Raw genomic sequence first — 25,926 nt, forward strand, 5'->3', positions numbered from 1 at the left:
GGAGGGATATGCACCAAGCGCGGGCAAGTGGGACTGGTGTATTTGGGATATTGTTGGCCGGTGTGGGCGTGTTGAGACAAACGGTCTGTTTCCGCACTGTATCACTCTATGACCCTGTGATTGTATGATCCTATGTACGGTAACAAATCAATTTCCGCATTTGCCTTCACGTTCTTCCGGTGGGAAAACATTTTAACATCTCTTCCCATTCCCATATGAACCTTTCTGTCGTTGTCGTCCTCAACTGTTCGAGCGAGGCCACGCCAAAAAAAATAGAGGGAAAAATGGAGGAACAGCATCTCGTATATCGCTTGACTCCCTGAGAGAAAATGGTGAATTACAGACCAGTCAGTCTAACATCGGTAGTGGGGAAACTGCTTGAAACAGTTATTAAAGATGGGATAGTAGCACATTTGGAAAATGGTGAAATCATTGGACAAAGTCAGCACGGATTTATGAAAGGTAAATCATGGCTGACGAATCTTATAGAATTTTTCGAGGATGTAACTAGTAGAGTGGATAAGGGAGAACCAGTGTATGTGTTATATCTGGACTTTCAGATGGCTTTCGACAAGGTCCCACATAAGAGATTAGTATACAAACTTAAAGCACACGGTTTTGGGGGTTTAGTATTGAAGTGGATAGAGAACTGGCTGGCAGACAGGAAGCAAAGAGTAGGAGTAAACGAGTCATTTTCAGTATGGCAGGCAGTGACTAGTGGGGTATCGCAAGGCTCAGTGCTGGGACCCCAACGATTTACAATATATATTAATGATTTGTACGAGGGAATTGAATGCAACATCTCCAGGTTTGCGGATGACACGAAACTGCAAGATGCCTTGGATAGGTTGGGTGAGTGGGCAAATGCATGGCAGATGCAGTATAATGTGGATAAATGTGAGGTTTGGTGGAGCCTGGCGACCGTGGATCTATCGGGAGAAGGAATAGGAATAGGTAACGTTTCAGGTCGAGACCCTGCTGCAGACTGATGCGGGTGTGTGTGTGTGTGTGGGGGGGGGGGGGGGGGGGGGGGGGGGGGGATGTGGGGAAGAACGCAACGGGGGGGGGGGGGGGGGGGGGGGGGGGGGTGGGGGGGTTCATAGGGGGGGGGATGGAGAACGCCAACGACTACCTGAAATTGGAGAAGTAAATGTTCATACCGCTGGGGTGTAAACTACCCAAACGAAATATGAGATGCCGCTTGTCCAATTTGCGGTGGGACTCCCTATGTTCTGAGCCTCCTCCATGGCCAGAATGGGTTACGTAGATTAAGGATCAATAATTATGCCAGTTTCCGTTCAGGGACGGGGGAGATTTTTTTCCCGAGTGCGGAACTGAGCAACTCCCACCTGCTGCATATTGTGCGTGTCTGTGCGTGTTTGCGTTGTGCTCGTGTGTGTGAAAAAGGGTGAGAATAAAAATCGGCGACTGGTGTTTACCCGGCCACTGACTTCTACTCTGATATTTAAAGCCAGGACCGATTTTCAACTTTAGCTCCTATTATCCCCAGATATATCGGTTACATTCAGCTCCTCTCTTTCTCTCTCTCCCTCTCTCCCCCCCCCCCCTCTCCCTCTCTCTCCCTCTCCCTCTCTCTCCCTCCCTCTCTCGCCCCCTCCTTCCCTCTCCCTCTCCCTCTCCCTCACTCCCCTCCTTCCCTCCATCTCCCTCTCTCTTCCCCTCTCCCCTCTCACCTTCACACACTCTCTCTCTGTCTCTCTCTCTCTCTCTCTCTCTCTCTCTCTCTCTCTCCCTCTCTCTCTCTCTCTCTCTCTCTCTCTCTCTCTCCCTCTCCCTCTCCCTCTCTCCCTCTCCCTCTCCCTCTCCCTCTCCCTCTCCCTCTCCTTCCCTCTCCGTCTCCCTCTCCCCTTTATCTACAGTAATCTAAATTATTTGGTTTATTTATCTATAATATTTAAATATATTTTAAAATGTTATCATCCCTCTCCCCCTCCCTCTCCCCTCCCTCTAACGCTCCCTCTCCCTCTCCCTCTCCTTCTCCCTCTCTCCTCTCCCTCTCCCTCTCCCCTCTCCCCTCCCCCTCTCCATCGACCTCTAGCACTCCGTCTCCGTCTCAGACTCCGTCTCTGTCTCTCTCACTCTCTTTCACACACACACACACTCTTCCCAGACTAATTGTGTTTCTGTAAATTTCAATATCATTTATCTTTTAAATATTTTGCTTTTTTTCCTTCCCTGGCAACGTGTAAACAATCTATACTACACCGAGGTTCCCGGTTAGCGCCCCAGATGTTCTGCAGTACTGTGTGCCTGTATCCCGCAACGCTGAGGTTTTGGTACAGCTATCTCACTGCGCTGTGCCACTGTGCGATGCGCGGACTCATCCCACAGTAATACACAGCCCCGTCGCTCGGCAGTACTTCAGAGAGCGTTAACTGACTGATTTTCTGTCCTGGATCGAGAGAACCAGAAATACGACCTTCGTCAGCCTCTTCCTCATCTTTCTTTCCTGAAGTGTGTCTTTGGAGCAGGAATTCCAGAGCCTGCCCTGGGAACTGTCGGTACCAGTGTACTGTGTAGGAGCAGATTCCGGAATATACGCAGTTAAGGGTGGCAGTGTCACCAGAAAGAGAGGATTGTTGAGGCGGATTCTGGGAACCAGCGGATATGGAATCTGCGGAAAATAACAGGGGAATAGTTATTGTTTTAACATTGACTGTTGGAGACTGTGACACACTGTCAAAACCTCCGACGCCTCAACTAATCAAAAAGCTATCTATCGCTGCCTTATTTCCCCCCTGACTTGGCCTCCACAGCCTTCTGTGTTTAACAACTGGAAGGTCATCTTTTAAGTGGAATTTGCACAACCCGGGATAAATGCTTTGCCCTTTATGTATCAAGAGTTATGTTTTTTTTTGCTTCACAGGGCCACGTCCTTCTACATTTGACTTTCGTTTAATTGAAGAACAGTTTTGGTTTTCAATCTTGGTCGCCCGCTTTTTGCTGCTTGCGGTTCATATTTCCCCCCTCCAGAGAACCGTTTCAACAAGTCTGCCAGCTGTCGTTTGATTTCAGTTAGTGGAATGTTTACAGAGGGTTCAGCTTCACTCACAGCCCATCTATTCTCCCGCCAACCTCCCTCTGTTTCCTGGAATAAGAAATAGATTGTTTCCCAGGCTTTCGCTCACAGCGGGCGTGGATCAATCCCATAGATTTTATGGGATAAATTGATAAGCCAGTTGTAATGATAAGGCGGTTAGCATGACTTGAATAGTTGGTAAGATTTTTGAAACGATTATTAAAAATGCGGTTCTGTGCTATCTGGAAGCACAGGATAAAATCTGCACGTCAGCGAGAACTAGTCAGGGGGGGGGGTTCTTGCCCCTGTTGAAATTGTTTGTGATAGCAACAAGCAGGATGGACAAAGGACAGTCAGAAATGCAGCTTTCTTGGTGCCTGAGCGGATAATTAAAATTGGAGTATTGGTGTTAGAGATGAGGTATCAGCATGGACAGAGAATAGGCTTCCGTTGCAGGGCAAAATATTGGAATAAAAGTGATCTTTTCCGCTTGCTGCCGTTGACTAATGGGTCAATGTTGGGCTCACTACTTTCCCCGTGGTATGTTTACGATCTGGATGATGCATTTGATGGCTTTTGCGGCTGATATCGCGGACGATGCCAAACATAGATGATGGGGCAGGTAGTGTAGAGTAAGCATGTAGACTGAAAAAAATCCTTGAACAGGTTGGAAGGGGGGGGGGGGGGGGGGGGGGGAACTAAAATAAGTGACAGATGGAATACTACACACCACACTATACGGGCATGCACTTTGGCGGAAGGATTAACGGCGCTTTTCTATTTTCTAAATGTGAGAGGATTCAGAAACGGTGGTACAAAGAGATTTGTCTATGTAGGTGCGGGAATTCCAAAATGTGGATTTTCAGTGTGAATCGTCGTTCAGGGAGACAAATTAGAATTAATTTCGAGATGACTAGAATATAAAAATACGGATCTAATGTAAATGGTAGATGTTTTTTATGCACTGATTTGATCACATTTGGAATATCGCGAGCAGTTTTGTGTCCCGTATTTGAGGAAGGATATGGTGGCTTTGGAGATTACCAAACGGAGGTTTATGCGAATTATTCGGGGGGTCATTCGGTCATGCATAAGAAGCGTTTGCTAACTCCAAGCCTACACACGCTGGACTTGAGAAGGATAAGTTCTGCTCTATCTGACCACTCTGATTGAGATTTGAGCAACATTGACATCGGCATTTCGTCCTCACGCTCCAAACTCGGATACTTTCCCCCTTTTCTCTGATTTGACCCTTGCTACATATCGCAGTCTTCACCCACGCACTTCTCGTTTTCACTTCCAACGGCGGATTTCAATGTCCACGACCGGCCAATGGCCTAACTCTGCTTCTATGCCTCATGGTCTTTGTCTTTGTTTTTAATGTGGGCATAGCTGTTAAGGCCAACAGTCATTGCCCGTTAGAATCAAAAGTAACGATTACAGGCTGTTCAAATGTAAACTGTTCCGACAACGGAACAGTGACATTCTTACTTGTAGATGCACACAGGCCTAGAAATGCAATATGCTTCATCAGATAACAGAGTCATAGAGTCATGGAGCGATATAACGCGGAGACAGGCTCTTCGGCTCACGTTGCCCAAGCATGGCATAGTTACATTAGTGCCACCTGCCCGCGTTTGGTCCAAATCCATACAAACCTGGCCAGTCCATGTACTTGTCTAACTGATTCTTAAACAGTGGGATAGTGCCAGCTTCAACTATGTACTCTGGCAACTTGTTCTGCACACCCACTACCCTCCGTGTGAAAACATTATGGAGGGGGTATGGAGAGAAGGCAGGTACAGGATACTGAGTTGGTTGATCATATTGAATGGCGGTGCATGCTCGAAGTGCCGAATGGCCTACCCCTGCACCTATTTTCTATATTTTTCTGTTTCCATGTTGTCCCTCAAATCCTATTAAATCTTCGCATTCAGCTCAAACCTGTGTCCTCCGGTCCTCGACCCACCTACTCTGTACAACGGACTCTGCGTTTCCACCCGATCTGTTCTTCCCATGAATGTATACACTTCCGTACGATCAACCCATTCCTCTCATAATGTCTGATAAAAAAAAAACTACTCAATAATCTAATGGCCACAATCCTAGAGCGACAACAACAAAAAACAAAGCCTTTGTAGAACCAGAGACAATTATGAAAAGTTTATGAACACTAAGGGCATAATAACTTGTAGAGCAAGAGGGTGAATTCGCAGAGTGTGTTGGAGCAAGCCGGCGATTTGGTGGTAGCATTAACTGCGCGGGTCAGGCAGCATTTCAGGAGAACATTGATAGCCGACATTTGGAATCTAGACTCCAGAATCCGATTTCAGCGTCCGCATTTACTTGTGTCTGCCTAGAATTCCATAGCTGTGGTTAGCGCGGTGTGGTGTTCCCGATCCTGATGGTTTTGGGGAAGTAGCTATTCTTCAACCTGATTAACTTTGTGCTCCCGGGGAGCCCGACATACCCTCCCATTGGACTCACGCGTACCGTAACATCTGGCCCAAGTTGCCGGAACCCTTTATACATAGAATCTGTTTATTTTGGAAAGCAACTGATGCCTCATGATCGAATATTAAAGGGAACTGAATATTTCCAAGAACAGCCGTGGATGAGAGAGGTTTAGAGTACTTACCGGCTGTGACAGTCACCGTAGTCCCCGTCCCATCTTTATAATAAGTCTTCCAGTCTTTCCACTGCCACACGTTGTTTCACATCACGTTTAAATCCCCAGGCGCCCGGCGAGACGGGCGGGCAGGAGATTAACGTTCAGCGACTGCATTTTTTAGATTGCAACTTCAGGAACTGGATCCCGTCTGGAGTTGTGCATCAGAAGAGTGGTCAGTCATTCTCGAGGGCAGTTCGTTTACGCCATTTTCGGTACAGGGGGCATTATCCAGCCGCACTCGCCAAATAGAGAAACCCCATTGTTTGAATCGCACGCATTTCAACTTGTGTAACGCAGAATTCAGGGCAGGCGGGACAAGGCTGGACCGTGAGTTACCCGGTGGATACATCTCGCATCTTCACGTTGCTATCAGAATGTGCAATGCGGTTTTTTTGTGTGCTGCGCGAAGCGTAGGTCCATCACTGTGCCTCCTCCACTTATACTCAGCTTGACAGTAATATGTGGCCATGTCATCAACTCTCAAACCAAGAATTTTCAATGCAAAGGTTTTTTTCGATGTATTGGTCGACACAACGATCCGTCCACCTGTTGTGATCCGCTGCCGTTTAGCACCGGACTGTGCTTGCTTGAAGAAATGTCCAGCCTGAAATCTGTAATCACCCCAGGAACCAACATGGAAAAGGCAGGTGATGGTGACGGACTCACATTCTTTTCCAGTCACCGCATTCGGGCTCTGGGTCACTGACTGACTGACGGAATCTGTAGATGAAACACAGGGAGAGGTGAGTGGGAATTCCAGGCGAACCACGGCAGAAGGATACATCGCGGGCAGTGGTTGAAATTCAAGTCGGAGTGGACTCGAGTTGTTTTATGTTAAACCCGCACTGTGTGGGAGTAGGGGACCGGTACTCACGGCGTAAGCAGAGTGACAGCACAAAAAACAGGAGGATTCCCATCGCGCCTTCTCCGGGAATAAATGGTTTGCGTGACGAGAGGCTGGAAACCAGGTCGCCAGACAGATCCTGCAGTCTATCCCGGAGAACCGAGCGGTGACCTCAGGCTGGGCTGTTCGTTTCGGTGCGGGCGGTGTTCTGGGAATTTTTGAAAATCGATGTGCGAGGAGAGGAAGAGTTTGAGAAGAGGATCGTTACATCTGCTGATTTGTTTGGTGGCCCGGAATCGGATGTGAAACATCTGATATGGCCCTGACGTTTCTCTGACGTTCAGTGGACCATCTGAACCATTCAGGCAGCTGAACATATGGGGGCAGTAGATAGGGTGAACGCACAGTCCCCTCTCCAATCGGTATACGTGACAAATAAACTAAACTGAACGGGTGGCGGAGGTGTTTTGTCAGCAGAGGCAGCCGCTCCCCTGTGAAACTCCGCAATAATGCAGGAAGGTCAGTGCAAGGCCTGTTTGTTTGTTTGTTTAATGAGAGGCTGGACGGCCGAAGGTAGTGGGAATTGCTGCATCGCGGCTTATAAGACCGACGAAAGGTCAATGCGAGACCACAGTCGGGCTGGGTACCGGTATCCCTCCGAATGTCAATGAGCCAGTGAAAGGGAACACACAGATTGCAAATAATGCAGTCACCTGCAGGGATGGAGAAAACACAGAAACATGGAAAATACGTGTAGGTGTAAATCATTCTCCCTTTGACCCAAGATTCAATATGGTCTTGGCATGTGGGCACATGAGGTGGGGTAGCTATGTTGATGAGGGATGGGATGCATCCCTTGCATGTCAAGTCAAGTCAAGTCACATTTATTTATATAGCACATTTAAAAAAGAACTCTCGTTGGCCAAAGTGCTTTACATTTGTTATAAGAATAGTATAGACATACAAACTACATACATATATACATATAGCACTCGCTCACTGGACGTCAGGAAAGGCTTGGGAGTATAGATAATATTTTAGTCTTGAACTAAAGGAGTCGATGGAGGGGACAGTTCTGATGGGAAGGTGGATGCTGTTCCACAGTGTAGGTGCTGCAACCGCAAAGGCGCAGTCGCCCCTAAGCTTATGCCTAGACCACGGGATATTCAGCAGCCCCAAGTCGGCCGAACCGAGGGACCTGGAGGTGTAGTGGTGGATGAGAAGACATTTAATGTAGGAGGGGGCAAGCCCATTGAGGGCTTTGTAGACATAGAGGAGGGACTTGGAATGTATGCGGGAGCCAGTGGAGAGAGGCTAGGATCGGGGTGATGTGGTCCCCTTTTCGGGTGCCCGTCAGGAGTCTCGCTGCGGCGTTTTGGACCAGTTGCAGGCAGGACGGGGAAGATTGGCTGATGCAAGGGTTGACAGAGCCACGGACGATGTAAATTCGCTGTGGATAGAATTGAGGAATTGAAAAGGTAAGTCGGCAAGGGGAGTTATCTGCAGGCGCCGAAACAGTTGCTTGGATATGGGGTGCAAGTTGCAGCAGGAGTGAAAATTGAGATGTGACAAATGTAGTGCCACTGTTGTTACGGAAGATTTCAAAAATGCTGGTAGACTGGGAAAATCAGATTGATTCTGGAACCCAAGAAAGGCAGTTTGAGATGCCTCCGAGATGGATTATTCTCAGAGGCATCAGGGAAATCCTGATCGACTAATCTGCTGGAATGTTTTGGGAATGTGACAAGTAAAATTGACGAAGGAGGTCCCTGTCACAAATGGCAGGCAGTGGCGAGTGGAGTGCCGTAAGGCTCAGTGCAGGGGCCACAAATATTCACAATATATATTAACGATTTAGATGATGGAATTCAAAGGAACACGAACACATTTGCAGATTACACCAAGCTGGGTGGCATTGTGGACTGCGAAGAGGAGGCTAGGTGGTTGCAGGGTGACCTGGACAGGTTGATTGAGTGGGCAGATTCATGGCAGATACGGTATAATGTCGGTAAATGTGAGGTTATCCACTTTGACGGCAAGAACGTGGAGCTGATTACTGTCACATTGGTGTCAGATTGGGAAATAGGGATGTGCAACGAGACCTGGGTGTCCTTGTACACCAGTCACTGAATGCAAACATTCGGGTACAGCCGGAAGTGAAGAAAGCTAAGTTGGCCTTCATTACGAGAGGACTTGAGTAAAGCAAGGCAAGGCAACTTTATTTATATAACACATTTCATACACGAAGCAGACTCAAAGTGCTTCACATAAAAAACATGTCATACAATAATACGAAATAATAAAATGAAATAAAATAAAAGAATTAAAAGAAAATAAAAGAAAAGTGCATTATAAAAAAGTACAAAAGTTAAGAGTGCAATGTAGTTAAGATTTAGCTGAAAGCTAAAGTAAACATTAAATGTTTTCAGTCTTGTTTTAAAGTGCTTAAAGTTGAGGCAAGTCTTAAATCTTCAGGAAGTTTATTCCAGCTATGTGTGGCATAGTAACTAAATCCTGCTTTCCCATGTTTTGTATTTACCCTGGGAATGACTAACAGATTGGTCTCAGAAGATCTTAGCGGTCTAGAAGGCTTATATAGTGGAACCATGTCAGTGATACACTTTGGCCATAATCCATGTAGTAATTTATAGGTGAGCAGCGTGATATTGAAATCAATTCTCTGACATACAGGGAGCCAATGTAAGGTTTTAAGAATTGGTGTAATGTGTTCAAATGTCTTTGTCTTTGTTAGAACTCTAGCAACAGCGATCTGAACAAGCTGTAGCTGCCTGACAGTTTTTTTCGCAAGACCTGCAAGGAGACCGTTACAATAATCTAGCCTACTAGTAATAAAGGCATGTACAAGTTTTTCTAAGTCTTGAGCTGACATGAGTCCTCTTAGTCTTGCTCCGTTTTTGAGGTGATATTAGGCCGATTTTGTTACTGAATTGATGTGACTGTCGAAATGTAAATCTGAATCCATAATAACCCCGAGATTTCTGGCATTGTTTGAGCTTTGTTTTAGTATACGAGTAGATGTCCTTCTGCGGTTGTACAGGGCCTGTGTGAGACAACGTCTGGATGTGCAGTTTTGGTCTCCTAAATAGGGGAACGACATCCTTGCTATGGAGGGAGTACAGCGAAGGTTCACCAGGTTAATCCCCGGTATGGCGGGACTGTTATGTGGGGAAAGGTTGGAAAGACCTGGATTGCATTCACTGGAATTTAGAAGGATGAGAGGAGATCTTGCAGAAACAGAAACAAGTATAAAAGGACTGGTCAAGCTAGATGCAGGAACGATGTTCCAAATGCTGGCGGGGTCCAGAACCTGAATGCACAGAACCAAGAGTAAAGGGGAGATCATTTAAAACTGAGAATTGTGAATTTGTGGGAATCTCTATCACAGAAGGCAATGGAGCCAATTCACTGGATGAAATTAAAAGAGAGCTAGATAGAGCTCTTGGGGCTTGGGGAATCAAGAGGAACGGGGAGAAGGCAGGCACGTGTTACTGATAGTGGATGAGCAGCCATGATCAATATGCATGGCGGTGCTGGCTCGAAGGGCCATATAACCATTTAACCATATAACCATATAACAATAACAGCACGGATACAGGCCATCTCTACCCTTCTAGTCCGTGCCGAACCTGCGCTCAGACCATAACCCTCCATTCCTTTCCCTCAACTGTGGCAGAGAATTCCACAGATTCACCACTCTCTGTGTGAAAAATGTTTTTCTCATCTCGGTCCTAATAGAATTCCCCCTTATCATTAAACGGTGACCCCTTGTTCTGGACCTCCCCAACATCGGGAACAATCATCCTGTATCTAGCCTGTCCAACCCCTTAAGAATTTTGTAAGTTTCCATAAGATCCCCCCTCAATCTTCTAAATTGTTCCTATGTTTCTAAATGGCCGACCACTTATTCGTAAACTGGGACCTCTGTTTCTGGACTCTCTCAATATCCGGAACATTTTTCCTGCATCTAGCCGGTCCAATATTCTTGCTCTTGTAGGAATGCAGCGTAGGTTCACGTGGTTAATTTCCAGGTTGTCATATGCTGAGAGAATGGGGCGGCTGGGTTTGTATATTCTGTAATTCAGAAGAATGAGAGGGAATCTTATTGAAACATATAATATTATTAAAGCTTTGGACACGCAAAAGGCATGAGTCATGTTCCCAAAGTTGGGGGAGTCCAGAACCAGGGGCCACAGTATAAGAATAAGGTGAAGCTGAGTATTACATGGAAAACAGTAGATGTTTGTTCAAAAGTGTGTAAGTAATGTCCACAGGGATGTAATCTCGTTGCCTGTTTTTCCCTTTGTCTACATGATAAATATGCCAGATATTTGTTTGTTTCGCTGACAACCGCTGAGCGGCAGCACAAGGAGTGATCGCCTGGACCGTCGCATTAAAATGTATTATGAGGAGATCACGGATATAGAAAATGTGTATTACCCGATTCTGGCAGTAATCGGTATACCTGGTAGGTAATTGTCGGTACATCTCATGGAACTAACAAAGACTGTTTTAAACGCGCAGAATATTAAAGGTTAAGAGAACATACCGAATAACTAGCAGGCGTTAGGGCTGCACGGCGGCGCAGCGTTAGACCAACTGTCTTACAGCGGATGTCTGTGCGGAGTTTGTACCTTGTCCCCGTAACCTTTTAGGTTTTCCGCCAGATTTTCGGTTACCTCCCACGCTCCATAAAAGTAAAATAAATTGTCGCTGGTGTGTGGCGGCTCGTGTTAGTGTGCGCGACCGGCGCGGATTACGTGGGCTGTTTTCCTGTTTTCGCGCTGTATTCCTAAACTAAAATAAACTAAGCAATGTACATCTTAGGAGCGAGGAAACGCGATGGTGTATGTGATGGATGCCGCTCATTGGCGTTGGCAGGAATGTAGTTTCGCGGCTGTTTACTGAAATCAATGCCGGTCGGTGAAGCGAAACTTCGTCCTCGCTGTGAGTGGCAGTTTCTGTTCCACTGCGCGTACTGCACTCGGCAGAACGAGAAATACACCCCGTCCAGTCATTTGACACTGCATTTTATGATTCGCTCTTAAATTCTCATAGGGATAATTTCGCAGAGACAGGTTTGAAGGTCGTACGTACAACCTGTTCCACAAAATCGGAGTGCAGATAAAATAAACTACACGTGCAGATATCTTGCAGTGGAACCAAATAACTGGTTAACTCAGCCAGTCTTGCAGCATCTCTGGAGGACCGACGCAGTCGACGTATCGGGTTGGGATCATTGTTCCGATCAGAGTCTGAAGAAGGGGCTCGAGTTGATACGTCGCCTATCTATGTCCTCCAGAGATATTGCTTCCGCCACTGAGATACTCCAGCACCTTTTCTTGTCAGGGACAGAACAATGGTCCGCCCGCTGTTCGGCAGAAAATACTTGCCCGTTATGTTTTCAGCCTTGTTTGTGAAGGGTGTTTGTAATTATATTTGCTGCGCTTCCCTGAAATCCTTTCATGTTGGAAAATTAAATCACATATTTGATATTGGGAGGATCCCCTCTTCATTCTGATTTAATAGACGGTAATTTGGATTGTTAATTCCATTTTTCAGAGACACTGACTGACCGGTTGAAAATATTGTATATTTTACATCAACGATGGATGTTACATCAACATCAAGCGATTGGTATAATGATGTGAAGATTACTACATAAGGCAACCCCGATAATTTTGGTAAACGGGATTTTATTCATTTGCAGACTAAATTCCTGATTTCTAAAATCGGATTGTCCTTTGTACCAATATTTTCATCTTTATGTAATTATTTTCTACATAAGGCAATGCCACTAATTTTGGTAATCAGGAATTTAATAAATTACTGATTGAACATAGTTCTGGCAAACGTTTGACGGGTGACTGTCCCAAATATTGATTAATTAAATAAATAGTCTCTACCACTGGCGACACAGGTTTAAATTACTCCGTCTGCTCCCATGCCACCAACCTATACACCACACAATCAATCAGTTTCTGTTTTCATTCTTTCCCAGTGAATCTGATGGCGATTGTGATCCTGTCCCGTGGCAAGTGCGGCCTCTCCAAGTGCATCACTCGTTACATGGTAGCCATGGCGACCGCGGACCTCTCTGTGCTTCTCATTGACGTGGTATTTCGTCGGATTGCTGATATGTATTGGTGGCCTACTTCATTGACCTACACTCCTGTGTGTAAAATAATACTCTACCTGGCTCCCGTGTCGGTGGACTGTTCTGTATGGTTCACAGTCGCTTTCACATTTGATCGCTTTATTGCGATTTCTACTAAGAATATGAAGGCCAAATATTGCACCGAGAGAACCGCGTCGATTGTTATTCTGACAGTGACCCCGTTCGTCTGCCTTCTGAATACACCTTTGCCCTTCGCATACGTTTCTTATTCCCCAACTGAACTGAATCTGGGCTGCGTCAAAGATGTATATTTTTACATGCGTCACGAATGGATGGTGTTCTCTTGGATCGAACAGTTGTTCACCCCGGTGATTCCATTCTGCCTGATTTTGTTGTTTAACGCGCTCACCGTCAGACGTATTTCCGTGGCCAGTCGGGTCCGCAGGAGCCTCCGAGCTCTCAGCGGTGGGGAGAAAAAGAAAGACCAGGAGATGGTGAACCGCAGACGCTCGGTCGTTTTACTTCTGGCAATCTCGAGCTCCTTCATCCTGCTCTGGGCCACAAGTGTCGCACATTTTATTGCGCTTCGATGGTTTAATTTCTCCTTACGCAGGTCCTCGCCAAACCCCCTGTTCGAATTTGAAAAGGTTGGATTTATGCTTCAGCTCCTGAGCTCCTGCACCAACACGGCCATTTACACCGTGACACAGCGCAAGTTCAGAGATGAGTTGGTCCGTGTGCTAACATATCCATTCCGTTGAGCTAAAAATATAGGGCAATTGGTAAAACAATATCATTAAAATAATATCACAACAACACGCGAGTGGTTTGATTATCGGATTTATGTGAAAATACAAACATTTAGTTTAAACATTAGTTCTGCAGCTGCTGGAACAATGGAAGGTAGACAAAATGCTGGAGAAACTCAGCGGGTGAGGCTTCGACTATGGAGCGAAGGAACAGGTTACATTTCGGGTTGAGACCCTTCTTCAGGCTGATGTTGGGGTGGGGGGCGGGGGTGCTTCGCTCCACAGATGCTGCCTCACCCGCTGTGTTTTTCCAGCATTTTTGTCACCCTTCCATTTATCCTGCATCTGCAGTTCTTTCTTAATCAAATGAAACCTGTGCGTGTTCCTTGTTGATGAATGGTAGAAGAATGGTAGAACATCTGCATTATAAAATGTTCAGCAGAGCTGTCACACCCTGAAGTAGGCACGCCTGCACGCTTATGGCGGACACGTTAATGAAATGAAACGGCATGTCAGCCACGCTCACGGCCAGATAGAGCAAACGACCTGGCACAATTTCCTGCATCTTCAGGATCACTGGCTGGGATGTCAGGGGCAACAGGAAGGCCACACCACTCGAATTTGTGCTGAGGTGGCTCTTCCCATTCCATGAGACAGGAGGCTTCATCACTGACAACAGTATGCGCCTCTTGCAGAAAACAGACCGATATATCCCCTCTTTGACGACTGATAGATGATGACATCTGCGAAGGTCCCGCCTTCCGCCATTAATGGTTAGGCTATCAACTGCGATCTTCATGTTGAAGTCATACTCAGGTTTTTCCCTCACACCCTCGTAGGAGTGGGGCTCCTCTCTTATAGGAGCTTCGCAAGGTCCCCAAACTGACGCGTCTCAGACTCGGGAAGGCCACTAACTTTACTGCGAAGGATAATAATAATAATAATACATTTTATTTATGGGCGCCTTTCAAGAGTCTCAAGGACACCTTACAAAAATTTAGCAGGTAGAGGAAAAACATGTAAGGGGAATGAAATAAATAGTAGAGACAGGACTAGTACACAAAGTAAAGACAGAATTCAATACAAAACACAATATGAGGCAATTAATGCACAGATGAAAACGGAGGGGGACGTGGGGCTAAGGATAGTCAGAGGTGAAGAGATGGGTCTTGAGGCGGGACTGGAAGATGGTGAGGGACACGGAATTGTGGATCAGTTGGTGGAGGGAGTTCCAGAGCCTGGGAGCTGCCCTGGAGAAGGCTCTGTCCCCAAAACTGCGGAGGTTGGACTTGTGGATGGGGAGGAGACCGGCTGATGTGGATCTGAGGGACCGTGAGTGTTGGTAGGGGGAGAGGAGGTCAGTGAGATATGTGGGGGCCAGGTGGTGGAGGGCTTTGTAGGTGGGGATCAGGATTTTGTAAGTGATCCGGTGGGAGATGGGAAGCCAGGGAAGTTGTTTGAGGACTGCAGTGATGTGATGCCAGGATTTGGTGTGGGTGATGAGTCGGGCGGCTGCATTCTGGACCAGTTGGAGTCGGTTGATGTAGGTGGAGCTGATGCCAAGGAGAAGTGAGTTGCAATAGTCCAGTCGGGAGGAGACGAAGGCATGGATGAGTCTTTCAGCAGCGGGAGGTGTGAGGGAGTGTCTGAGTTTGGCGATGTTGCGGAGATGAAAGAAGGATGTTTTAATGACATGGCGGATGTGAGGCTCAAGGGAGAGGGTGGAATCAAAGATCACACCAAGGTTGCGGGCCTGGGGAGATGGGGAGACAGTGGTGCCGTCGATTGTGAGAGTGGGGTTATTGATTTTGCTGAGTGTGGCTTTGGAGCCTATGAGGACGAATTCTGTTTTATCGCTGTTGAGTTGAGGAAATTATGTTGCATCCAGGTTTTTATAGCTGACAACACAGGAGTTGATATGGGGGGGGGGGGGGGGGGGGGGGGGGGGGGGGGGGGGGGGGGGGGTGGGGTGGGGGGATTTGGTGCCAAGGTAGATCTAGGTGTCATCAGAGTAACAGTGGACGTTCAGGTTGAAGTGACGGAGTATCTGACCAAGGGGGAGGATGTAGATGATGAAGAGGAGGGGGCCGAGTACGGAGCCTTGGGGAACGCCTTGAGTGACTGTGGCTGTAGCAGAGGTGTGGTTGTGGAGAGAGATGAAGTGGGATCTGTTGGAAAGGTAGGAACGGAACCAGCTGAGAGCGGTACCTTCAATGCCGTGGTCTTTGAGTCTGGTGAGCAGGATGTTATGGTTCACTATATCGAAGGCTGCGTTCAGGTCGAGGAGGATGAGGATGTTGAGGGAACCAGTGTCAGTAGAGGTGAGGAGGTCGTTGAGGACTTTGAGGAGAGCAGTTTCTGTGCTATGGAGGGGGCGAAAGCCAGATTGGAGGGGTTCAAATAGGTTATATGGCATCAAGTGCCCGGTTAGGTTTCGTCAGATCCGGCCACTGTTTGCCAGCTGTCTGGACGTGTGCTCCTGCTGAACTTGTTTGCTTTCAGAAATTCCCGCATGTGCCAGATAACGGCCCCAAAAGACACAGCACTGGAATTCAGGCATTCTGCCAACCCACTGATACGTGAAGCAGCATCTTCCCCCTCACTACGCTCAAGCTCTGAGTACGGAGGGCTGCAGCTGGCTGCTAGCTCGCTCGCTCCACTGCATAAGCTGGATACATCGGGCTTCCCCACCTCCAGCATGATCCCACCCCCGGGATATGTGTCGAGGGAGGATCCCGATATCTCTGACAGCGATGAGCTGGACAGTGAATGGCCAGGGTCCTGTACTCTCCCACCGCCTCCTACAACTGTGGAGCAATAGTGGAGCTGATTCAGAGAGTCGGGATCCGGTGATTGAACCAATCCTTCTGGGAAAGATCATGCAGACCCATTTCTATTGTGTTCCTATTCCACCCGGCTTGGACCGTGATCACGTATTGGATCCCCACCCCCCAAGTCAACATGAAGCTCCATCTCGAATGACCCCGGAGACGCAGCCTAAACGCAGCTGCGCGGCTCCGAGCCCGAGACCGTGCCGCCGCTATCCTGACAGGATAGGGAAAAAAATTAGGGAAAAAAAGAGAAGAGGTCCTGAAAGAAGAATTTAGGGAGTTAGGTAGAGAGTTAAGGAGAAGGACTGGAAAGGTAACAATCTCAGGATTACTGCCTGTGCCACGCGACAGTGAGAGTATGAATGGAGCGAGGTGGAGGATAAATGCGTGGATGAGGGCCTGGTGCAGTGGGTATGGATTCAAGTTTCTGGATCATTGGGACCTCTTTTGGGGAAGGTGCGACCTGCACAGAAAGGACGGGTTGCACTTGAACTCAAGGGGGACCAATATCCTGGCGGGGAGATTTGCAAAGGCTACTGGGGAGACTTTAAACTAGTATGGTTGGGGGGAGGGACTCAAATTGGGAAAGCTAGCAGTCAGTGTGTGAAGCAGGGGGGCAGAGAATGGTAGCACTCTGACCCAAAATGTAGGGGAGAGAGAAGAAAAAGAAAATAATCAGAGAATAAGAGAGGGTGGGTTTCTTAAATGTGTATATTTTAATGCTAGGAGCATTGTAAGAAAAGTGGATGAACTTAGAGCCTGGATTGACACCTGGAAGTATGATGTTGTGGCGATCAGTGAAACATGGTTGCAGGAGGGCTGTGATTGGAAACTAAATATTCCATGATTTCGTTGCTTCAGGTGTGATAGAATTGGAGGGGCAAGAGGTGGAGGTGTTGCATTGCTTATCAGGGAAGATATTACAGCAGTGCTTTGGCAGGATAGATTTGAGGGCTCGTCTAGGGAGGCTATTTGGGTGGAACTGAGAAATGGGAAAGGAGTAGCAACACTTATAGGGGTGTATTATAGACCGCCAAATGGGGAGCGAGAATTGGAAGAGCAAATATGTAAGGATATTGCAGATATTAGTAGTAAGCACAAGGTAGTGATTGTGGGAGATTTCAATTTTCAACATATAGACTGGGAAACACATTCTGTAAATGGGCTGGATGGGTTGGAGTTTGTAAAATGTGTGCAGGATAGTTTTTTGCAACAATACATAGAAATACCTACTAGAGAAGGGACGGTACTGGACCTCCTGTTAGGAAATGAGATGGGTCAGGTGGCAGAGGTATGCGTTGGGGAACAGTTCGGGTCCAGTGATCACAATACCATTAGTTTCAATATAATTATGGAGAGGGACAAAACTGTACCTAGGGTTGAGATTTTTGATTGGAGAAAGGCTAACTCTGAGGAGATGCGAAAGGATTTAAAAGGAGTAAATTGGGACAGTTTGTTTTATGGGGAAGATGTGGAAGAGAAATGGAGTACCTTTAAAGGTGACATTTTAAGAGTACACAATCTTTATGTCCCTGTTCGGCTGAAAGGAAATCGTAAAAATTGTAAAGAGCCATGGTTTTCAAGGGAAATTGGACACTTGGTTCGGAAAAAAAAAAAAGAAAAAAGAGGGAGATCTACAATAATTATAGGCAGCATGGAGTAAATGAAGTGATTGAGGAGTATAAAGAATGTAAAAAGAATCTTAAGAAAGAAATCAGTAAAGCTGAAAGAAGATATGAGGTTGTTTTGGCAAGTAAGGTAAAAGTAAATCCGAAGGGTTTCTACCGCTATATTAATAGCAAAAGGATAACGAGGGATAAAATTGGTCCATTAGAGAGTCAGAGTGGACAACTATCTGCAGAGCCAAAAGAGATGGGGGAGATATTGAACAGTTTCTTTTCTTCGGTATTCACCAAGGAGAAGGATATTGAATTATGTGAGGTACGGGAAACAAGTAGAGTAGCTATGGAAACTATGAGGATCAACGAAGAGGAAGTAGTGACACTTTTGAGAAATATAAAAGTGGATAAGTCTCCAGGTCCGGACAGGATATTCCCTAGGACATTGAGGGAAGTTAGTGTAGAAATAGCAGGGGCTATGGCAGAAATATTTCAAATGTCATTAGAAACGGGAATAGTACCGGAGGATTGGCGTACTGCGCATGTTGTTCTTGTTTAAAAAGGGGTCTAAGAGTAAACCTAGCAATTATAGACCTGTTAGTTTGACGTCAGTGGTGGGCAAATTAATGGAAATAATACTTAGAGATAATATATATAAGCATCTGGATAAACAGGGTCTTATTAGGAACAGTCAACATGGATTTGTGCCTGGAAGGTCATGTTTAACTAATCTTCTTTAATTTTTTGAAGATGTTACTCGGGAAATTGATGAGGGTAAAGCAGTGGATGTTGTGTATATGGACTTCAGTAAGGCCTGTGACAAGATTCCTCATGGAAGGTTGGTTAAGAAGGTTCAATGGTTGGGTATTAATGGTGGAGTCGCAAGATGGATTCAACAGTGGCTGAATGGGAGATGCCAGAGAGTAATGGTGGATGGTTTTTTGTCAGGTTGGAGGCCAGTGACGAGTGGGGTGCCACAGGGATCTGTGTTGGGTCCACTGTTGTTTGTCATGTACATCAATGATCTGGATGATGGTGTGGTAAATTGGATTAGTAAGTATGCAGATGATACTAAGATAGGTGGGGTTGCAGGTAATGAAGTAGAGTTTCAAAGTCTACAGAGAGATTTATGCCAGTTGGAAGAGTGGGCTGAAAGATGGCAGATAGAGTTTAATGCTGATAAGTGTGAGGTGCTACATCTTGGCAGGACAAATCAAAATAGGACGTACATGGTAAATGGTAGGGAATTGAAGAATGTAGGTGAACAGAGGGATCTGGGAATAACTGTGCACAGTTCCCTGAAAGTGGAATCTCATGTAGATAGGGTGGTAAAGAAAGCTTTTGGTGTGCTGGCCTTTATAAATCAGAGCATTGAGTATAGAAGTTGGGATATAATGTTAAAATTGTACAAGGCATTGGTGAGGCCAATTCTGGAGTATGGTGTCGCCTAATTATAGGAAGGGTGTCAACAAAATAGAGAGAGTACAGAGGAGATTTATTAGAATGTTGCCTGGGTTTCAGCAACTAAGTTACAGAGAAAGGTTGAACAAGTTAGGGCTTTATTCTTTGGAGCGCAGAAGGTTGAGGGGGGACTTGATAGAGGTTTTTTAAAATGATGAGAGGGATAGACAGAGTTGACGTGGAAAAGCTTTTCCCACTGAGAGTAGGGAAGATTCAAACAAGGGGACATGACTTGAGAATTAAGGGACTGAAGTTTAGGGGTAACATGAGGGGGGACGTCTTTACTCAGAGAGTGGTAGCTGTGTGGAATGTGCTTCCAGTGAAGGTGGTGGAGGCAGGTTCGTTTTTATCATTTAAAAATAAATTGGATAGTTATATGGACGGGAAGGGAATGGAGGGTTATGGTCTGAGCGCAGGTATATGGGACTAGGGGAGAACACGTGTTCGGCACGGACTAGAAGGTTCGAGATGACCTGTTTCCGTGCTGTAATTGTTATATGGTTATATGGTTATATGGACAGGGCTACACACCAGCACCGCAGATAACAGCAGTATCAGCTCAAGAGCGATCTGTAAGTCACTCTCAGCAGATGCTTTTCTCTCCAGCCGAGCAAGTAAATACCCCACGCCCACCTTCTCTGCCGAGAGCATCTCTTGGGAGGCATCTCAGGCCTTCCGAGCGTCCGAAATCTGCCGGATTCGATAAGTACCTTCTCTTCGTTTAAGCACCGGCGACCTGCTCTGGGCACATCGGTATGGGAGCAGGGTTATGGTGCTAGAAACGATATAAACACCGACACTTTCCGACTCCCGGTCACCAGGAGTCGGAAAAGGAAGTTTTCCGCAGTCCGACGTTAGGTCAGACTTGGAACTCTCGCTGCCTCTGTCCCTCATCCCTCCGGCAAAAACTTTTGAAAGTTCGTTTCGAAACTTCTCGGCGTCGGAGCAGAGATAGACATCGCTCTCTCTCTCTCTCTCTCTCTCTCGTCTCCCGCCTCTCTCTCTCTCTCTCTCTCTCTCTCTCTCTCTCTCTCTCTCTCTCTCTCTCTCTCTCCCCGTCTCTCTCTCTCCCCTCTCTCCTCTCTCTCTCTCTCTCTCTCACTCTCTCTCTCTCTCTCTCTCTCTCTCTCTCTCCTCTCTCTCTCTCTCTCTCTCTCTCTCTCTCTCTCTCTCCTCTCTCTCTCCTCTCTTCTCTCTCTCTTCTCTCTCTCTCTCTCTCTCTCTCTCTCTCTCTCTCTCTCTCTCTCACTCGCTCTCTCTTCCTCTCTCTCTCTCTCTCTCTCTCTCTCTCTCTCTCTCTCTCTCTCTCTCTCACCCACACAGATTATGGGGAGAACATGCAATCTCCGTGCAGCCACCACTCGGAGTCTGGATCGGATTCGGGTCCCTGGTGCTAAACGCGCTGTTAGGCAGCACCGTTACCGTTGTGCCACCGTGGAGAAAATCACTGACGAATATCCGCGAGGTCAAACTCTGATTATGAAAGTGAAATTGGAAATATTCCAGGCTGTGGGAACAATCAAAGCGAGCACGGAATAATAGTGGAGCTGATTCAGTGAGTCGGGATCCGGTGAATGAGACAAATTACCTTTGTCGGTTCTCTAGCATTTTGTAATTGGTTCTTGGCGTTAAAACAATAGAACTAGTCATTCTCCCCACAGCTTGACTGAAGTGTATCCCTTCCTGGATATAGTCAAGGTTCAACGGTGTAATTAGGCCATTCGGCCCATCAGGCCCACTCAGCCATTCAATAATGGCTGAACTATGTCACCCTCCGAACCCCATTCTCCTGCCTTCTCCGCAATGTCAAAACCTCCGACGCCTCGACTAATCAAAAATCTATCTATCGCTGCCTTATTTTCCCCCTGACTTGGCCTCCACAGCCTTCTGTGTTTAACAACTGGAAGGTCATCTTTTAAGTGGAATTTACACAACCCGGGATAAATGCTTTGCCCTTTATGAATCAAGAGTTGTTTTTTTTTTTTTTTGCTTCACTGGACCACGTCCTTCTACATTTTACTTTCGTTTAATTGAAGAACAGTTTTGGTTTTCAATCTTGGTCGCCCGCTTTTTGCTGCTTGCGGTTCATATTTCCCCCTCCAGAGAACCGTTTCAACAGGTCTGCCAGCTGTCGTTTAATTTCAGTTAGTGGAATGTTTACAGAGGGTTCAGCTTCACTCACAGCCCATCTATTCTCCCGCCAACCTCCCTCTGTTTCTTGGAGTAAGAAATAGATTGTTTCCCAGGCTTTCGCTCACAGCGGGCGTGGATCAATCCCATAGATTTTATGGGATAAATGCATAAGCCAGTTGTAATGATAAGGCGGTTAGCATGACTTCAATAGTTGGTAAGATTTTTGAGACGATTATTAAAAATGCGGTTCAGTGCTATCTGGAAGCACATGATAAAATCTGCGACGTCAGCGAGAACTAGTCAGGGGGGGGGGGGGGTTCTTTCCCCACAAATCTGTTGAAATTGTTTTATGAAAGTAACAAGCAGGATGGACAAAGGAAAGTCAGAAATGCAGCTTTCTTGGTGCCGGACGCGAAGCGGATAATTAAAATTGGAGTATTGGTGTTAGAGATGAGGTTTCAAGCTGGACAGAGGATAGGCTTCTGTTGCAGGGCAAAATATTGGAATAGAAGTGATATTTTCCGCTTGCTGCCTTTGAGTAATGGGTCAATGATGGGTCCACTACTTTCCCCGTTGTATGTTTACGATATGGACGATGCAATTGATGGATTGCCGGCTGATATCGCGGACGATGCATGGAGTCTGCAGAGTTACTTGAACAGGGTGGGAGAGGGGGATAAATAAGTGGCAGATGGAATACTACACAGCACACTATAGGGGCATGCACGTTGGCGGAAGGAATACCGACGTCGACAATTTTCTAAATGGGGAGAGAATTCAGAAATGGAGGTGCAAAGGGACTTGGGAATGTTGGTTCGGGAATTCCAAAATGTGACTTTGTAGAGTGGATCGGCGGTGAGGGAGACTCTTTCAATGTTGGCATTTATTTCGAGATGACTAGAATATAAAAGCCGGGATGTAATGTCGATGTTATTAAGGCACCGATTTGATCAAATTTGTTCAAAACTCAGCGGGTGAAGCGAGCGAAGGAAATAGGCAGTATTTCGGTTCGAGATCCTTCTTCAGGCTAATCTGAGATGGGGGGGGGGGGGGGGGGGGGGGGGGGGGCGTTGAAGAAAGGAAGAGGTGGAGACAGTGGGCTGAGGGAGAGCTGGGAAGAGGAGGAGAAAGGTGGGGCCAGAAATTGGAGAAGTCTATTCAGTGGGTATTTTGAAAGCCGAGATTAACAGTTTCTTGATAATAACGACGTCAAACGTTACAGGCAGAAGGCAGGCGAATGAGGTTGGGAGGAATAAAATATTAAGCCATGATCGAAAGGCGGGTCAGACACAATTATCCGAATAAACAGATTCTGCTTCTATGTCTTGTGATCTTATGAACTGTTCCCAACAGAAAATATCCCACATTACTTATCACTCTGATTGAGATTTGATTGAGATTCACCGTGGATTCGCGCACCTCTGGATAGTGCTCTGGAGCCAGCATGGTGACATGTTGCAAGTCGGCGGTTTGTAGGTAGGAATAACTGCGCGGGTCAGACAGCATTTCCGGAGAACATTGGTAGCCGACATTTGGTTTCTAGATTTCAGAGCCCAATTTCAGCTTCCTTGTGTCTGCCTGGAAATCCACAGCTATGGTTAGCGCTGTGTGATGTTCCAGACCCTGATGCTTTTGGGGAATAAGCTATTCTTGAACCTGATGTAGGGGAGCCCCACATATCCTCTCATCGGACTCACGCGTACCGTAACATATTGGCCAAGTTGCTGGAAACTTTTATCAATAGAATCTGTTTCAATTGGAAAGCAATTCATGCCTCATTATCCAATATTAATCGAGACGGTTTAGGGTACTTACCGGCTGTGACAGTCACCATCGTCCCCGTCCCATCCTGATAGTAGTGTCCCAATCGTCCACAGTGCCCCGTCTCTCGATGCTCGCCGTACAAGAACAGTTCTCACCTCGATTTCCCCGGCAACCATTAGAATCGCTGTCCAATTATTCCAGGAGTTTCAGACCAACCAGTAACTGTCCTTGCTCCCCAATCCTCGGTGGGTCGACCGGTTCCCGCTAAGAAACAGAGCTAAGAGCAGAATGATCTCCCACACGCAGGCCGGTGTGTTTTGACAAACAGAGAACCAATTATTAAGGAATGTTAATGGAATGTGGTAATCCCTGTGTAATTTATCTGGACGACAGCGTCACGAACAATAATCGTATGATTTTGGTTCCGGAACCCAAGAATATATATCTTGAATGGGGTGAGTTTTTACTCGACTCTCCTACACTGTGGATAGCCCGCTGCCACACGTTGTTACACGTCACTTTCAAATCCCCAGGCGCCCGGCGAGACGGGCGGGCAGGAGATTAACGTTCAGCGAATGCATTTTTCAGATTGCAGTTTGTGTAACTGGATCCCGTCTGGAGTTGTGCATCAGAAGAGTGGTCAGTCATTCTCGATGGCAGTTCGTTTACACCATATTCGGTACAGGGGGCATTATCCAGCCGCACTCGCCAAATAGAGAAACCCCATTGTTTGAATCGCACGCATTTCATCCGGTACAACCCAGAATGCAGGGCAGGCGGGACAAAGCGGGCCCGTGGGTTTACCCGGTGGATTCACCTCGCGTCTTCACGTTGCCACTAGAATCTACCGTCAGGGTTTTTGTATTGCTGGAACCGCAGGCCCATCACTGTGTGTTTTGCACCTGTACTCCGCTTTACAGTAATATGTGGCCGTGTCCTCAACTCTCAAACTAAGAATTTTCAACGTAAACGTCTTTTCCACTTTATTGGTTGACACAACAAACCGTCCACCTGTTGTGATCCGTTGCCACTCTGCACCGGGTTGTTCTTGCTTGAAGAAATGTCCTACATTTAATTCGTAGCTGCCACTGTAACCTTCTTGGAAAAGGCAGGTGATGGTGACGGGCTCACACTCTTTTCCTGTCACCACATTCGGGCTCTGGGTCACTGACTGACTGAAGGAGTCTGTAGATGAAACACAGGGAGACATGAGTGCGAATTCGAGGCGAACCACGGCAGAAGGATACATCGCGGGCTGTGTTTGAAATTCAGGTCGGAGTGGACTCGAGTTGTTTTATGTTAAACCCGCACTGTGTGGGAGTAGGGGGCCGGTACTCACGGCGACAACACAAACAACAGGAGGATTCCCATCGCGCCTTCTCCGGGAATAAATGGTTCACGTGACGAGAGGCTGGAAACCAGGTATCCCGACAGATCCTGCAGCCTATCCCGGAGAACTGAGCGGGAACCTCAGATGGCCTGTTCGTTTCGCTGCGGGAGGTGTTCTGGTAACGTTTGAAAGAATCCCAATCGATGTGCGAGGATACAGAGAGTTTGAGAAGGGGATCCTTAAACCTGCTGCTTTGCTTGGTGGCCTAGAATCTGATGTGGCTCTGGCGTTTCTCTGACGTTCAGTTGACCATCTCAACCATTCAGGCAGCTGAACAATGAGGGGAGTAGATAGGGTGGACGCACAGTCCTATTTTCTATGTTTCTATGTATTCACTTGAATTTAGAAGGATGAGAGGATCTCTTGCAGAAACAGAAACAATTATAAAAGGACTGGTCAAGCTAGATGCAGGAACGATGTTCCAAATGCTGGCGGGGTCCAGAACCAGAATGCACAGACTAAGAGTAAAGGGGAGATCATTTAAAACTGAGATGGGGAAAATCTTTTTTCACCCAGTGAGTTGTGAATTTGTGGAAATGTCTACCACAGAAGGCAATGGAGGCCAATTCACTGGATGAAATTAAAATAGATCTAGATAGAGCTCTCGGGGCTGGGTGAACCAACAGGAATGAGGAGAAGGCAGGCACGTATTACTGAGAGTGGATGAGCAGCCATGATCAATATGCATGGCGGTGCTGACTCGAAGGGCCATATAGCCTCCTCGTGCACCTATCTTCTATGTTTTGATGTTTCTATTTAAAATCAATACCCCGTTCCTGCTTTCTCCCCATATCCCTTGTTTATTTTAGCCCCAAAGAGCTAAATCTAACTCTCTCGAGAAATCTTCCAGTGAATTTTCCTCTACTGCCTCTGTGGTAGAGCATTCCACAGATTCACAACTCTCAAGGTGAAACAGATTTTCCTCATCTCAGTCCTAAGTTGTCTTGGGACCTTGTGAGACCGCCTTTGTGAGCGATTTTGGTCTCCTAATTTGTGGAAGGACATGATTGCTATTGAGGAAGTGCAGCATCGGTTCTCCAGGATAATTCCCGCGATGGAGGGACTGACATATGATGAAAGAATAGGATGATAGGGCTTGTATTCACTGAAGGACGAGAGGAGATATTGAAGGACGAGAGGGGATTTTATAGAAACATATACAATTCTTAAAGGGTTGGATAGGCTAGATGCAGGAAACATGTTCCCAATGTTGGTGGAGTCCAGAATAAGGATTCACAGTTTAAGAATAAGGATAGGCCATTTGGGACTGAGATGGGGGCACATATCT

The 25,926-nt window shown here is 46.6% G+C and overlaps 1 protein-coding gene across 1 annotated transcript; it reads left to right on the forward strand.

Moving 5' to 3' along the window:
• The first annotated feature begins 10,971 nt into the window (after positions 1-10,971).
• LOC129716317 (probable G-protein coupled receptor 139) lies at positions 10,972-13,452 on the forward strand. Its single transcript, XM_055666186.1, has 2 exons — positions 10,972-11,041; positions 12,575-13,452. Exons 1-2 carry the CDS (start codon positions 10,972-10,974, stop codon positions 13,450-13,452), a joined length of 948 nt encoding a protein of 315 aa, XP_055522161.1.
• Positions 13,453-25,926: the final 12,474 nt, after the last annotated feature.

Source organism: Leucoraja erinacea, unplaced genomic scaffold, assembly GCF_028641065.1.
Source record: "Leucoraja erinacea ecotype New England unplaced genomic scaffold, Leri_hhj_1 Leri_208S, whole genome shotgun sequence".
In the NCBI taxonomy this organism is placed as follows: domain Eukaryota; kingdom Metazoa; phylum Chordata; class Chondrichthyes; order Rajiformes; family Rajidae; genus Leucoraja; species Leucoraja erinaceus.